Genomic DNA, 16,995 nt, shown 5'->3' on the forward strand with positions numbered 1-16,995 from the left:
AAACAAGTACACTTCACTAACATGCTTATACTTAACCTGCTTAAGATATGTCCAAAAATGTTTTTTCATGTATCTTTTATTGTCCAGGTGTAGTTTATATTTTATGTGCCTTCAGAAAAGAAAATTAAAGAGCTCAAAACGAGATAAATACAATATTCTGAAGTAAGTTTACATATCAGCTACATCAGTACAACTTCAGAGCCTTAAGTTAAATAATAATAATAATTACCATTTACAGTTTTAGTTTATATTCAGTAAGGTTCACAAAAACATTTGGCTATATGTACTATTTGTATTCAGAAACTGGTACGATCCATGTGATATTTAGCAGTTTATTTTACAAAGCCTTTATACAACTTGCATCAATACAAACAGTCAATTAAATGCTCAGGCTTTAAAACACATTGGGTCAATTCATGAAATAAACCTATAAACAGGAAACTGACACCACATGCTTAACAAGGTTTCTACGATATGCTAACTCAGAATTCCGCATTTTCATGATTATTTCAAGCCCCACAGAGCATTATGTCCATGGGTAGTTGCAGTAAACAGGGTTCCACAATTCATCTGAAAGCCAAGTATTGTTTTGCTGCCTTCTCAATGACAGTGTCATTAACAAAGGCTCTGATGCAAACACAAAGCAAAAATGGGTGAACTCCACAAACCTATACAAACCTGCACAATTTGTATTAGTGGGCATGATTTGACTAAAGTGGCCAATCAGATACATTTAAAACGCACTGTGTATTTAAAAAAAAAAAAAAAAAAAAAAAACTGCAGAACACCATCTGAAATAAATGTCAATATCCATCCTTAATCATCCATTTCCACGTCTTCTTGCAATTTCTGTACCATCTTTTCCTCCAACTGTTTGGCTTTCCCTAAAAATAAAACAAACGTCATCAGTGAGACATTTTCATGAAAAATACAAATAATAATAATAAAAATAATCATTGCACCACAAGCCAGGAGCATCTACAGGAGATAAAAGAGCAAATACAGCAGCACATTACAGCCACTGTCGGAGTGAAATAACTCACCAGCATGAGGTGCTCTGATAAGATGGATATTTTTCTTGACTTCGACAATCGCCTCCTCCTTCTCCAGTTCTTTGCCCTTTTTCAGTCTTTTCATTAAGGAAAAAAGTGAGTTTAGTTAAAACACCCAATTGACAGCCCTTACAGTCCATTCTTAAAAGGCGAGTCACGCTCACCTGTTCATGATAAACCTGGCCTGTCGTTTTTGTTTGATTGCCTCGACCTTCTTCATGGCTTCGACTGCAGCAGAGATACGAAAAAAAAATTATTAAACTGAACGGCACATCGTGCAGAAATGTTTTCTATGGAATCCCTCAATAACAGGGTCACCTGTCTTGTTCCAAAGCTCTCTCTTGTATTTCACTGGGATGTTCCTGCGCTTCTCAAACTCCAGCGAGTTATCCTACAAGAAACACCACGACGACGGTCAGCAAGTTCAGAAATTCAGTCTGTATCAAGATGAACAAAGTAAACTCTTACTACTGTCAGCTCCTTCCCAGACGCCTTCCTGAACGCCTTGGTCCATCTGGTCTTTCTAGGGTTGCGCTTCTTTTTGAAGTTTTTGTGGCATTTGGATTTGCAAAATCGGAACACCTTCAGAATGCAGACGAAGCAGAGCACACGTCAATACATTTCACATAAACTCGTCCTGATCGCGTCCTTCTCACGACAGGGATTCAGCGTCGACGGGACACGACCTCATCCTGGATTTCACGCCGATTTTCAAAGCTTTACACACATCGGTGTTCAAACATTCGCACGAAAATGTTGCTAACGCGCTAGCTACGGCTAGGCGCTTCGAGCGTCGACGGAAGCGCGCCTCCGCCGAGGCGTGTTGTTGTTATTGTTGTTATTACCTTGCAGTCATTGCGAACGAACATCATGCCGTGTCCGGGGTACAAAGGCCCCGAACAAAAGTAACACTTCTCGATACGCATTGCGGAAGGTTGTCAGCGCTCTCACGGCGCCATGCGCTTCCCACCGAGCTCCGGGTACCGCGTCACACAGGGTGGCGCTGAGGACTCTTCTTCTTCTTCATCATCATCGTGATCGCCATCATCAACCTCATCTGCTCGGTGCTGCCGCCAACAGGCTGGATGAAGAACCCGAACCGACGTTAGTGTCGCGATAGATGGAGTATATTCGAATGTGAATTGTACGATTTCTCTGCTCCGGAGTGCAAGAATTCCAGCGGAAATCGTCCGAATCCGAGGGTAAAATGGGCCGCTCCGCCATGGGTTCTACTGAATTCTGCTTATATTATATGTAAAAGTGTATAAATGCAGTTTCAAGTTCGTTCTGATTTACATTTACAGCATTTATCAGGCGCACTTATCCAGAGCGACTTACAATCAGTAGTTACAGGGACAGTCCCCCCTTGGAGACACTTGCTGTCTTGGACACACTGGTAGTAAGTGGAATTTGAACCTGGGTCTTCTGGTTCATAGGCGAGTGTGTTGCCCACTAGGCTACTACCACCCCTGCACAGATCCAGTTTTTATTGGAACGACTAGCACTTTCTAGTGATACAACTATCAACATAAAGTAAAAAAGACTGCAAATCAATTACATAAAAAACGTTTTTATTCACAATGTTGAACATTTTAGTGGAATCATGCCCATCTCTTCCACATTAGATTGTAAATAGAATTGATTCGGTGAGTTTATTATCAAATGAACAGTTAAAACCCACATATCTCATTATATAGTTTTCCAACTAGTGTAATGTAGAAATGGCTTTCGTCCGTTTTAAAAAAATGCACACCTAAAAAGTGGAACTGAACAAATAAAACAGTCAAGAGAGTGGTGAGTTCATTATTTAGAAGGCATTTTATTGAATGCTGCAATGTTCTGAACACATCTGGTGATACATCTTAAATACGCGACAGAGAATAACATTTGCAAAAAAAAAAAAAAGACAAAAGAATGGTGTTAATAATACAAAAGTAAGGCCAAAGTCATGCAGTAGAAATGCATAGATCAGCCATGTCACATAAGTAGACCAACGCCTCTCCTGAGAGGTGTGATCCACTTTTCACAGGTTACCGCAGCAGATGCATGGCGAAGAGGGTTAACGAAAAGGATAATCACAGATATATTCACAAGGTGAAAGATATTTTGGCCTCTCGTGTTCAGAAACACTGCAGCAATAACTCATTTAAAATGGATACAAGATAGTCATGAAAACTATTTGTAATTATATATGTAAAAATACTAAGCCAAATCAATACTCACAACACACTTTGGTGACCTTGAAATCTTTGGTATAGATTACTTTTAAATGTACAAAAACAATTGATTTTGCTGCACTTCATACAAAGGGCTGTCTTCATACACAAATCCAATGGTAGTATTAAAATGTTCTATTAAAAGTTTTATTATTAATAATATTATTATTGGATATCATTAAAAAAGTCATAGGATTATCAAAAATGAAAAACCCAACCCAGATCATGAAACAGGCAACTCTTTGGATAATAGCATCTGCCACCACTGTTTGATATCTACAATATAGTAAAACCAAATGAAAAAACTCATCTGCAGGACAGATGCTAAGGTTCAATCCAAATGAACATGGTAACACAGAAACATCGTATAGACTGTTTCCCATGGCACTTGCACATATATACGCAAATATAAATATATACACATCTTTGGAGGTAACAGTTATTTTTGGCATCATTATATATCTCAGTAGCACTTCATTCTTTGGATACAGAGTCATTAATATTTTTTATGATGACCCCTTTATTTAAAGCTTTTAAGACTGATGTACTGAAAACCTCAGTGCATCATTTTTGGTTATTTGGTTATCTTAAAATGAAATATAGAAAATGATAAACAACTGTTATGATAACTGAAACCTTCCACTAAAAGAATACATAATTTAAAAAAGGTTTTCAAAAATATTTACAACACAAGCTGTGTATAAAATTCAGTAACTAGCTGAAATCACGTCAGTGGAAGCTCATTAAAACAATAAAATGGGTTTCCTTCTTAAAAAAAGCACCCAAAATGAGGAAAAAATTCACAAAGATCTATTCAAAAGAGGTAGTATACCATATTCAAAGGAAGCGCTACATAAGGAAATGAAAATGAACAAACATTAAAAAACAACCCAGAGGTGAAAAATTCTGACTCAGAATGTAAAAGTCCACACCAGAACTTTTACTATCTGCTTCTAATTTTTTTTAACAGTGTCACGCCATTAAGGACACTAACCTCTGAGCAAAAGGACTTTTTTTTTCATAGACTCTCAATAATTGTGAAAAGGTCTTTTAAATCACAGGTGTCCAGGCTCACCGAAAACTTCCAGCAACTTCCCTTCTCTCCATACTTGTGAAAGTATGACACAGCAAAAAAAAAATGACACAGCAAATCATTTCATTTTTTCATGTTGTCCAACCCCGCAATATTTAAAGGCTAAGTTGCAGTTTTGCAGGTACAGGGAGGTAGACAGCCAGCAGGAAGTGATTTCCAAGTTCTGGCAATAAACTCTCTAAAATAGAATATGTATCATAAAGCATTCTTTGGAAAACATTCAATTTTTGGTGAGAATTATTTTTTTTGGCAAAACACAAACAATAGAAAGGATTACGACAGTACACATTCATTTCAAAATGGTCCTGAGAGAAACAAATCCAAAATGCCTGGCTTCTGGAATATTCCAAATGTCAGTCACCTGGAATCTTGGAATGTTTCTAAATCTTCAGCACGCTGACGAACACAACACAAAAAGGGAAGGGGGGGAAGGCAGCTTGTTTGTGCTCGTTTGTTAAAGCTTTACTCCGAATCCAGCGTTTCCTGAGCGTGTGGCTTTTTCCGTCATGCCTCATGGTAGCAGCGCTGGCGCTGCTGAGTGGCACATCCCAGTTGTGCAGTTGTGAAAGTGACCGTTTTTTTTCAGTGAAATGTGTCCCAACCCATCACCTTTAGTGGGCAGCGGGCAGCCATGAAAGGAGCGAGCAGTGTCTGGGGACAGTACCTTGATCAACAGGGACCTCTGTGGCGCCTTGGCAGTTTAGGATTTGGCCTTTAGTGCCAAGTCTGCTTCCTTACCCGCTAGGACCTGGGAGATGTAGCACTCCGCCGAGCTCCCATTGTCCTTAGGCTTGAGCGACAGCGGGCTGTGGTGGGCCACCGTCTCGGATTCATCATGGGAGTAGTTTCCAGAGTCGGAGGTCTCGCGGCTGCCGTTGCTGTTCTGAGAGCCCTCTGCGTCTCCCAGCGGCCCGTACACCCTCTCCAGAGACGAGGGCTGTAGCGCACATACATTCAGCTCCTCCTCATATCTCAGCACGGTCCTGCCCGCCCCGTGAAACAATGACTTTCTCTGAGCCTAAAACATGAACAAGGAGTAGACGGATCACCATCAGTGATTCCAAGTAAACACTCCACATGACTCAGTATACTGTATGTTGACTTACTTGGTCTTTTTTACAATTAGCAAAAATGTCCCACGTCCTACTCTTGCTAGTAACCACTGGACCAGCAGCATTTATCATCAAGTTGGTCCCGCCCTATGAAGGTGATTCGTACACAAAGAGAGCTGAATGAGATTCTGTATGCGGTAACACCGGTCATACAGTTACACTTGCTCTACAACTTACTTTTGTGTCAATGAAGGGGTCTCCCATCATGGGCACGAGGACCTCGGCATTCTCTGACTGCTGATTACTGGCCGAGGAGGTTGCAGCATGCAGGCCCTGAACAGGATCTCGTCCCATTGCTTTAGCTGGAGAGGATTTTCTCCTGCATTAACAAGGAGTAGAAGAGGGGATTATTAGGAAAAGGAGTGAATTTTAAGAGAATTTGAGGGCATAGAATTAAACTGGTTAATATTTCAATGATCAATTTGAGATAAAGATGACCCATATACATACCTGGCCTTACTTTTACTGAAAAGGATGAGAACACAGATGACAATACAAGCCAGAGCTATGCAGACTCCCGCAACGATCCCCGTCATGGATTTCTGGTCTAAGTGATAAAGGCCATTGGACAAATCTGGAAAGACAAAATAAAATATCTTGGCCATCCAGCTGCAGGAATTATGAAGAATGCCTCTTGGGTAATGGCAGCGTACCAGTTGTTTGTAAAAGGCCGTCGGTGTGCCGTGGGTTTTTTCCTTGGTGAGGTTTTCCTTTGAACACGGGCAGCTCGACAGTGCTGGAGAAAGGTCCATCACCCATCTGGTTGGACGCTGATATCTTTACCAGGTAGACGTTACCTAGCTCCAGGTTCTCCAGCAAAGCCATAGTGTTGCTCCCTGTGGAGAAACATCACAGTCAGAAAGGAATAGCTGACAAAGAATGTTGATTAATTTAATGAAATGTGAATCCTCTGCTTTAAATGTGTCACCCTCACCATCTCTCTGCAGGATCTGCCACTCGCCCGCCACCCATGCCCTCTGGGAGGCATAGAGGATGGTGTAGTGTGTCACAGTCACACTGGGCTGATCTGGTGGCCTCCAAGAGACCAGAGCAGTATTTTCTTCTATAAGGGTCACCTTAATACCTGATGGAGGTTGTGAAACAACTGGGGAAAAAACAAAACCATTAAGTAATAATTTTTGACAACAATGAGAAAAATCTGAACGGCATCCTGGACTGGCCGCTGCAACTTTTTTTAGTAGGAAATCACCTTCTGGAAGTGTTCTCTGGTAGACAGCAGGGGTCCATGGACTAGACATCTGGTCCATGTAAAGACGAACCACAAATTCATAACGTGTGCTGGGGCTCAGCCCATGTACCAGAACACTCTGGTTGGTGCTGCGAAGAAACAAGTACGATGGTGAAGAACATCTCACCATGGCTTGAGAGAGTCACACTTCTGTATAGAAGGACTGGAGTGACATACGTGTGAAAATAAAGCACATTGCTGGCATTGGGGTGACCCACAGGACTGTAGCGCACAGTGTAGTTGATTGGCTTTCCGAGGGTGAAGGCCGGACGGCGCCACTGGAGACTCACTGCAGACGAGCTGTTGGCCTGGGCATGGAGGTGGTCAGGAGGGGGCAGAGTGGCCACCCGTCGAGTAGGGGTTGCTTACATAGAGAAGTAAACCGAATGTAATAGCCATTAGGAATGTATTAAGCAATAAGAAGTCAAAATTTGAGGTATCTAGCAAAATTTACTGGATCCCTTATTACTTATTGTGGTTAGATGTAATATAGGAGATGTTATTCAGGTTTAATGATTGAATTTCATAATGACACCAGGAAGCTTAGCAGATCATAAATTGACTTCATTAAGCATATATCTGTAAATAATCTGTAAATACAAAGTACCATGGTAATACTAGTAAATATACGTGTAATAAGGTTTTTTCACATTGTATGTTACACAGCATTGGATGTGTACATAGATACAACATGATCAACATAATCGAAAATACATTATATTGTATGTGTATGGGATTTATATTTTACACATTTATCTGACTGGAAGAGAATTCTCCTCACTCACATGGGCATCCAGGGGTACTGACTGTTTGGTCAGCCTGGTAGCCGTCTCCATGGAGACCAAATGCCAAAAGCTTCACGTGGTACTTCATTCTTGGGGCTGGAAAAAGTGTTGGAAGATTAAATCAATTTGCATGAGTGACCAACTACAGCCAGATAAAAGTTGCTATGGATGGTGGGAGTTCTGCAATTCACTGCTGGCTATCCATCATCCCATCAGCATGAACAGAAGACGACTGGTAAGTGAGAACAACAGACAACAAAAGAGAGTGACCTCACCAGATCAATACTCATAGTAACTTGTAATGAAGAAAATACCTATTAACTAATTAATCTCAATTTCAAAGCTTTTCCAATTACAAGAGAAATGTATTACTTGAAAACCTATCACAGAAGATACTGACTGTGCTCTGTGCTGCATGGCCACTAGGTAGAGCTCTGTGATAAACACTGTGCTATGGGTCATGAGGAGACCACATAGTCCTGCAGATTATAGGAGCTTTGTGTGATTTCAAAAATTAAAACAAAAAAGTCATCCGAGGACCTCATCACACATTTCATTGAAAAAAAACCTCCAAAACATGCCATTCGTACATTTTTTGTCAAACATTGGAAAAAAACTGAGTCACTGTCTTGTCAGACTGACTACCAGATAAAAAAGGTAGCAAATCTGCAGCTCATAAGGAGACTTTTAAAAAAAAGAATGCTTTGTACACACAGAATTAAGATGATTTATGCTGAGGATATTGTGGGCTGTAGCAGGAGGCGCCTGGTGAGGGGTGGGCTATTGGCTGTGGGGGTAGGGGGTCAGGGTCTTCAGCTGCTAAAATGCCTGGTCCCCTGAGACAGGACCTATGACCTCCAGCCCATGGGCAAGACCAACCCTGAGAGGGATATGGGGCATTTTTCACGTTTTCAAAAATGTTAAAATAAGAACTGTCAACAAAAACAGACAAGCTACCAGATACAAACCACTAACATATTATCATTTAACTGTTTATACAGTTATTATGTTTTACATTGAACTAAACTAAACATTTATTCATTTGCATTAACTATTTATTATATATGGACACATGTAGATCTACATAAACATATTTTTCCATAGCAAGCAATTAAAGAAGATTTTGCTAGCAAAATATTACAAAGTATATTTTCCATATTTAAGTATGCATGAATACTATTGGTCAATTCGTATATTCATGTATTTTCATTTCAAGGACAGACTGGGGGTCTTGACCCCAGACCTTCTGGTCTGCAGTCTGCTGGCCCTTGGCCCAGCTCAGGCCAGTCCCAGGGGCACTGGTGAAAGCCCCGGTGTCCAGCTGCAGAGGGGGGGATGGGCAGGGTCTCACAGAGCTCAGCCCTGCCCAGTTCTTGCTCTACAACAGCCAGCCATGACTTTGCAGGAGAAAAGGATGGGAAAGCGATGGGGGAGACATCTGGACAATGACCTCTGACACTGGGGTGTCTGTGACAAACATGATGCAGGGGCTGAGCTGAACAGGGGTACAGAACATAGTGCAACGCGAAAGGCACTTATACAAAATATTTACAAAAAGCAAACTGATTTAAAGCATTAAATGAAAATATTTCCATATTTTCCATATAGAGATCCATACCAAAATTGTGATTAGCCACATATGTGAAATGATTTTCTAATTTTCTTGTGAGGAATTGTACTGGACTGCATTTCTGTGGTATGATCCCCAGCATCCCACTCCTATACTACTGCCTGAAGCACTGATTATATGTGGTCAGAATCACAGATTTATTACAGATACAACAATATGGCACTTACCAAGGCGTTTGACCATGAATTCAGAGTCCTGGGGCTGGAGCTGGATGGTGGACCCCTCAGGTTGGCCCTCTTCCTGGTAAGAAAGTCGGTAACCCTGGACAACAGCGTTGCCAGGAGATGGATGCCAGCGCACTATAATGGAGGTGCAGTTGAGAGCTTCCAGCTGCAGCACTGGGGCCAGTGGTACTGAGAAATGAGACACAAATAGGTGGCAGCCATGTTAGAACAGTGTGGCCCTGTAATGACTAACATACGTGCACGACGCGAATTAATGTCAAATAAACCTGTTCATTGATTCAATTATTCATGAATGACCAGTTTGCAGGTTTAAACTACATCTTGTTTTCTCTTACACACAATAATCACAGCATTTAAATAGTATATTTCAGATATTTGTACAATTAAAGAAATATTCAGTATTGTATATGTTATGAATACCCAAATTTTGTTTTGGGGAATGACACAATTTTCCGCTATAATCCAGATATACTATAGAGGTCCGGTTTACTTGATGTTCATAGCTTTTTCATAATTAAAATGCAGATTTAACTTATAGATCCATATAGATCCATAGTATGACCATTTAAAAATACACTGGTTGTAGATACTTTTAACCATAAGTTGATAAAAAAAAAAAACACTTCCCAACCCCCCCAGCATGGTCTAAATGCACACTGAGGCCCCCCTGCTCTGAAATAGCCCTATTCTTCTGCCTCCCTCTCTAAAGCCTGGAGTCTTTCTCTTTATGACCCATGACTGAGGCCTCCCTGGCCCTCTCTCTGACAGTGCCGGTCAAAGGCCACTGAGCCACAACAATATTGCCAGAGAGCACTGGCCTTACGAGCTGGGACGGCCGCTCTCCACAGCAGTGAAAGAAAAACTTTTTTTAAAACAGATGCTCAAATATACCCTCACATTCACAAAATGATTCAGATAACCTACTAAACTAATCAAGAAACTAATTAAACTAATTAAAGTATAATGTTGAGCAGTCTATCATAGCATTCAATAATTTTCTATATCTGCCCACCCATGTCAAGATTCCCAGTGCTGGAACCCAAGTAGACACAGAGAGTGGCTGTGTCATGGTGGAGCTGTGGCGTACCTGTTGAGCTGGATGCCCGCGGTGTGCGGTGGGAGCTCCAGGCAGAAGGCTGACTCCAGCCAACCCGTGTCGAGGCGGTGATACGCAGCAGGTAGATGGTATCTGGCTGCAGGTCCTGCAAGAGGTGCCGGGTGCCGTTGTCCCCTGGCAGCTCCAGGGAGGTTACATCGGAATCGGTGGCCGTACGGAAGGAGAGGCGGTAGGCAGAGATGCGGCCACGGCTCAGCTTGGCCGAGAGAGGCTGCCAGGACACCATGATGTCTGAGGGGCTGTGGCTGGTCAGGCTGAGCTCTGGGGTACGAAGAGGCACTGAGGACAAACAGAGGAAATCAGGTGAAGATGAAGATTACACGCACAGCTATTTCTCTTTTGACAGATAATAATTTTAAGATTGGTATCAGTGCATGTAATGATAAAAATGATCTTGAAGATGACGTGATATGCACACTTACACAAATTAAAAACGTCAACATTATTACATCACTACACTGCACTCACCATCCTCCAGAGTGTGCTGGGTGATTTGCTCAGACATGCGGCTGGCTCCCATCGGCATGTAGGCCACAATGTAAAATGTGTAGTTGCGCGCTGGCTCCAGGTCATCCACAATGTAACTTGTTGTGTCGTTGCCAATCACAACCTGATACTCTTCATTATTTAGCCCTATGTAAGAGTTGATAAATAATAAGAAAACATTAATGATCAGCTTCTCTTTTCCATACTCATGAAAGCCTTCAGGGATGCATATTGGCCAACTGCTTGACAAAATTCATTTAAAATAGTATCAGATGATAAATTTAATCCTAAAATTAAACATAATAAGAAATTCTCAGGACTAAACATGCTATAAACTAGTTCTGGGACAAAGTAAATCTAAAATCAGATTCGGTTCCTGTGCCTTCAAGGATGAGAATTGTGACAAAGAGTGGACAATAGCTACCCCACAATAGTGGGGTAGTCTTGACCCTTGCATGGGAGTGGCAGATGGCCAGCATCACTGGGAATATATTCAAGGGTCCAGACCCCACCTGACAGTTTTGGAAGCTGCGGTCAACATTTGCCATTAGCTTAAGCAACACATGCTAATAAGCCATGACATAAATACTCAATACTCATGAATGTAACTCACCTTCTGCCTTCATGTAGTGCACAGAGTAGGCAATGACTTTCTCTGCATTATACTGCGGCCTTTCCCAGGCCAGTAATATGGCGGAGCTGGAGATGGTTTCAGCATGAACACTCCTGGGAGCGCTGGGGCGATCCTCAGACATCACCACAATGAGACGTGCGGTGGACAGCACTGAACCCTGCGAGTTCTCCGCCATGCACTGGTAGATGGCATCGTCCTCAGGCATGATCTGAGTGATCACTAGTTTGCTGTGGGGGGAAATAAAATGTCAAAACATTAAAATGCAGCATTATTACGTATTTACCCTACATCAGTGTAAGTATTGGATGAGCCGTACCTGTTGTACATTTTTATCCTCCCGTTGGACTGCACCTCCTCCCCATTCTTCAGCCATGTGATCCGTGGCACAGGTACCCCCTCTGCCTGACAGGTGAAACGTGCAGTGCCAGCTCGAGGGCGGGTCTGGCTCTCTGGCTTCTCTACCATGGAAGGTGGAACTGTGGGTGGAGGTCAGATACAATTCGCACTTTTAACTTTCAACATTGTGAAACATTAGCCAGAGCTGTATATATAATTTAGCAATTACAATTACAATCCAACAGAAGAAAAATGATCAATTTTGGCGTCCATTTTACGGTCTGTGAGGTGAAGTTTACACATACCCAGCACAGTGAGGTTGGCGGCTGTGATCGTGTAATTGCGTGTGCGTGGGATGGTAGCTCTGCACAAATAAACGCCGCTGTGCTGGGGTTTCACGTCAGAGATCACCAGGTTTCCGCCACCCAGCACTTTGGCGTTGAAGACGTCAATGGGCTTGGAATCTGCGCGGCTCCAGGAGACCAGCGGCCGAGGTGTACCTGTGGCCACGCACTCCAGGACTGCGCTCCGGTGCTGCGGGACGCTGACGTTCTGAGGGCCGACTACAATCTGTGGCTTCAGGGGAGCTCTGGGACCTGGCGCTGGATAAAAGAGACAGACATTATGCATGGATCCAAACTACACAGGGCTCCTTTGGGTTCCTTTGTGATCTACAAAGCATTCCTAAATGGAGCAAAATCTTCACACACCTGGGTTTACAGTGAGTGCAGCTTCTTTACTCTTAAGTCGACTGGCGATGTTGGTTGCCACGCAGCGATAGCTGCCCGCATCCTCTGCTTTCACTTCACTGATCTGAAGGACTCCATTAGGCAGCACTGTGATTCTGGGTATCAAATAAACACAACTGTGATGAAGACTCAGGATCATCAGTCCAGGCAGGCTCGATTCATTCATCCTGCAGCAGAACTGCTACACTGAATTGGACCCAAGGAAATGTAAAAAAAAAAACGACCCAAGTGGGGCTACCTTTCAGGCTCCACGGGAAGTCCACTTTGGTTTAGCTCCCAGGTGATGATGGCAGGAGGGTTGGATAGAACCTTACAAATGAACCTGGCTACTGATCCCTCAGTGACCTCTAACGGGGTGGGCTCATTCACAAATGATGAGATACCTAGAAAAGAAATTTGAGCGTGAGCCATTCTCCCACGTCCAACTGGCCTTTAGATTCCGTTTTTGGCTTCGTTTTTGAAACAAGTCCTGCTAATCGGAACAGAAAAACAGCTCAACTGCTAACAACACAATGTATGTAGGAGACGGCTCACCTACTGCTCTCATGTCATTGCCATCTCAAATGAATATATGAAGATATGTATATTTCAAGCCCTTTCTCTGATCAACAAGAAGGCGGGGGCAGGGGAGCAAGTCAATGGATCAATAGGACAATGTCAGTGAATGATGATCTCTGGTAGATCAGCATTTATCAGTACTTTCTCTCCTTCACAATACGCATTGTATTTAATGCATTTGATGCAGAATTAGGACAAAAGGATACAGTCATCAGAGAGATGCTCACTGTTTACAGACAGCAAGAACAAAAAGAGTCACAGCTCAATCAAAGCACAATCAAGGCAACGTGGGTCAAAAACCACTGTTTTCTTGGACAAATGAAAACGTAGCACAATTAATAAAATTTCATTACTAGTTGACCAATGATTGAGCATTTTCAAGAAAGTTGTTTACTCTTTGCTATTTTTACAACAGTTTTTGTCATAGACAAGTGATTTGCATTAGAGCGGCTACCATAAACACAGACACACATATCATCCAAAAGTCATTGAGATTATCTGATTTTGCCCATCCCCCCATCTTCTGCGGCCAATGTCAATAAGGTGTTAAAGGAAATCAATGGTAATTCATCTTGTGGTAAGCATCAATCATGTAAATCACATTTTATGGAGATTAAAAATTAAAAGAGGGCTTTGTTTAAGTAAAAGAAGTACATACAGAAGTAGCTGCTGGATCTAGTTGGTAACAAGTAAATGTGCACATGACCTTGAGCCCATGGCCCATGTCTGGGTATAATAGTATAAATTATATGATGAATTACAGATCTCAGATCTTTGTAATGTTTCTGTACCAAATGCTCAAAAATGGACAATACTCGACTTCAACTTAATGGTCCGAAAAGCTACCCTCCTCCATCTTAAGTCTGGCCTCTTTAAACTGATCTCGAGTCTGTGTGACCAGCAGATAAGGGCAGCCAAGTCGTAAATAGTAGATCAATGGTCAGGTCAAACAGGACAAAGGTTTCCATGCAGAGGTCATGGGTCAAGCCAACCCGCACGTCCACCCAATTTTTAAAAAATTGGGAAACCTTGTTCGAAGGCTTCAGGGATAGTTCCCAAAAAACTGGAGATTGAATGCAATTATTGAGGACACCCTGATAAAGTTGATCAATATTGGCAATTTATTACGCATCTTGTAATTGTTACTATATGCTTATTATAAGTACTTTAAGTATTATACGTGAGAATTGTATGCTATTATTATGGCTGCAAGTACTGTTTGTGTACACCACATTCTCATTTTCACGAATTCATACTAAATATGAATGCTGGATCTTGTGTTCTGCTCACACAAGGCCATGAAACGTCACACCAGAAGGACGCACTCTGAATCCCGCACCTTGCATGACAAAGCATGTCCCATGATCCCCCCTGACCTCTCCCATGGGCTCCTGGACAGACGGGTACAAATGAGACCTACGAGAGCCCCTTCCCCCAGTTCGGTATTGTTGCCTTACTGACCCCAAGTTTAACCACAATCGGCTAATTTCTGATCTATGTTTAAAAAAAGCAAGAAAACTGGTGATGGGCTCCAACATTTGCAGCTTCAGGACTCAAGGACCACCTTTTTACCAGAGGGCAAAACAGCATTCAATGTCTGAAAAAAATATTTAGAGGAAAAAAAAGCCTCATATAGTTTATAATTTAGTACACATCAAAGCTACCATTTTGTTGTTGTTATGTACGAAAAACGTTGATTTGAAATGTTAGTTGGACAAGTTAATGAGTTGAACATCAGGTCCCAGTCAAGGTCAGAAACGGTCCGTCTGAATAGGCACATCTGTGCCGTCCTCAAATCTCAGGCCAAACAAATGTGGCAAAAGCAGCCGCTTTTCTTTAGAAGGGTGGTCAGGGCTGCGGGGGACAAAAGAGGCCGAAGTGAATGGCCTTTTACAGATTCCTATGGGTAGCCAACCAGAAAACAATGGCAGTGAGAGATGAAGCCTTTACAATGATTCAGCACTGCCAGAGTATAGCACACAGGGAAGAATATGTCCCATATTGTCACATTTTTTTGTGCGTGCTGATGGTTGCACACGTCTACACCACATTTGCTATGTCAACCTGTATTATGAAAACCCTTCTCTTACATATTAAGCAGATCGTAATTTATGAGGAAGTCACTCAGCTCACTGATCACCACACACACACACACACAGCTCTGTATGGATGGAGATGTACCTGCAATTGTAAGATGCGCTCTTTGGCTAAGGATGGCTCCGTATTTGTTCTGCGCGAGACACTGGTAAGACCCTTCATCTGAAAGGTCCCCTGTCCCAGCTCTAACGTTGGATATATGCAGCGAGCCGTTGGACAGGAAGTGCACACGTTCGCCCTCTGACACCCTCACACTGTTCTTCAGCCACCTGACGTCGACGGGAGGCTCTCCTTGGGCTTGGCAGTCCAGCACGGCATGGCGGTTCGGTGCCGCAGTCACATCGCTGGGCTCAACGCTGAAGGACAATTCGCTGAAACCTAAAACACCTACAAGCCAAAGAAAAAAGGGCAACATCATGCAGAAGAGAGGAGTAAGAGCTCTGATGGTCTGGTGGAGTAATAATGATGAAGGTGTTGCTCATGGGCTACTCATAGAGTGGCAAACTAATCTGTCATATCAAACCTCATGTAGACTTCCAGAGGCAAAAACTCAATGGGAGAAAGACGCCATAAAGATTTAATCCTTTTAGCCATGGGTCACTGAAAGACGAAGTTTGACCTTTTATGCTAGCTGCTTGCATTAATCTGACATACCGGGTAAGAAAGAAATTGAATTATCATGCATTTTTCAAACTTCGATCTTGACAAATGGCCCATCACAACAGTTAACGGCTCACGCAACTTGATACAATGTCACACTATGTATATGTTTGCAGCTTTGTGCATTTTTGTTTTTTTTGGATTCAGACATGGGTGAATTTGCCACACCGGCCACGAGACCATAAAAACCAGCACATATGCAGAAACATATAGATTTTTTTTCAAAGCCTCATGACAGATAATCTGGCAAAGACACGTCACAGAGGTCGCTTATCATGCAAAAAATAAACAAAACGTGAAACATTACGTGATGGAAAATGAATCTTACCTGGAAACGAAATAAAGAAAAAGAGAGGCAGCGCGCCCCGGAACGCTCTCCTCGGGGTGAACCCCCTCATCCTCCGGTGCGGGGTGCGCCGCCGGGCAGCGCGGAGGTCGGAGCGCAACTGGGGCGGCGGGCCGAGGCGCGTCCCCGCGCGGCCCCACAAGCCCCGCCCATGGGCGTGTCGTGCGCGTTAATTGCCGCTGGAAAGAGCCAGCGCGAGGGTTGAGATCTTTACGCAAGGTCGTTTCTAAATGGCCCCAAACTTCTGAACTGTAGAGCAAGTAGTTGAATTGATTGTGATTCTAATTGTGATCGCTTTTGTCTTAATGCGTTCAACGTAGGCCAACATTGCCAAACCAAGGCATCGAAGCCACAGATTCCATCCTGACGTGTAAAGTGATGCGCAGAATCTCAGACTCACATTCACCTTCATTTCACTCGGTTCGGATTGCCTGGATAACGTTTTAGTTTTTACAGGTTTCACGTAGTCTAAGGCTGAGAAGAACTTGAATCCTTCCTGATGAATACAGCAGAACCACCTCATCGTTATTAGTGCTGTTTAATTGACACAAAAGTTAGAATGTTTTTGTCTGGGTTTTTAATCCAGCTGAATGGATGCGCAATATGTCCTGAAATCTGGTAACGCAGCTGCTCGGATTTCTGGTGATATTGACAGCAGCCATCAACCCGCCCAATAAAAGGCAATATTGA

The 16,995-nt window shown here is 42.7% G+C and overlaps 2 protein-coding genes across 2 annotated transcripts; both read right to left on the reverse strand.

The window, feature by feature from the left end:
* Positions 1-318: 318 nt before the first annotated feature.
* rsl24d1 (ribosomal L24 domain containing 1) lies at positions 319-2,071 on the reverse strand. The gene is made up of 6 exons (XM_028957394.1): positions 1,898-2,071; positions 1,521-1,634; positions 1,371-1,443; positions 1,217-1,280; positions 1,044-1,129; positions 319-884 (listed from the first exon to the last, which is right to left on the reverse strand). Exons 1-6 carry the CDS (start codon positions 1,976-1,978, stop codon positions 817-819), a joined length of 486 nt encoding a protein of 161 aa, XP_028813227.1. The 5' UTR covers positions 1,979-2,071; the 3' UTR covers positions 319-816.
* Positions 2,000-16,357, reverse strand: prtgb (protogenin homolog b (Gallus gallus)). Its single transcript, XM_028958793.1, has 20 exons — positions 16,288-16,357; positions 15,384-15,686; positions 12,883-13,027; positions 12,606-12,739; positions 12,201-12,497; positions 11,876-12,035; positions 11,539-11,786; positions 10,908-11,072; positions 10,410-10,718; positions 9,305-9,490; positions 7,508-7,603; positions 6,900-7,086; positions 6,684-6,811; positions 6,408-6,578; positions 6,127-6,309; positions 5,924-6,047; positions 5,651-5,792; positions 5,468-5,560; positions 5,100-5,379; positions 2,000-2,133 (listed from the first exon to the last, which is right to left on the reverse strand). Exons 1-20 carry the CDS (start codon positions 16,355-16,357, stop codon positions 2,000-2,002), a joined length of 3,555 nt encoding a protein of 1,184 aa, XP_028814626.1.
* Between the last annotated feature and the right edge of the window lie 638 nt (positions 16,358-16,995).

This window comes from Denticeps clupeoides, chromosome 17 (genome assembly GCF_900700375.1).
Source record: "Denticeps clupeoides chromosome 17, fDenClu1.1, whole genome shotgun sequence".
Taxonomy (NCBI): domain Eukaryota; kingdom Metazoa; phylum Chordata; class Actinopteri; order Clupeiformes; family Denticipitidae; genus Denticeps; species Denticeps clupeoides.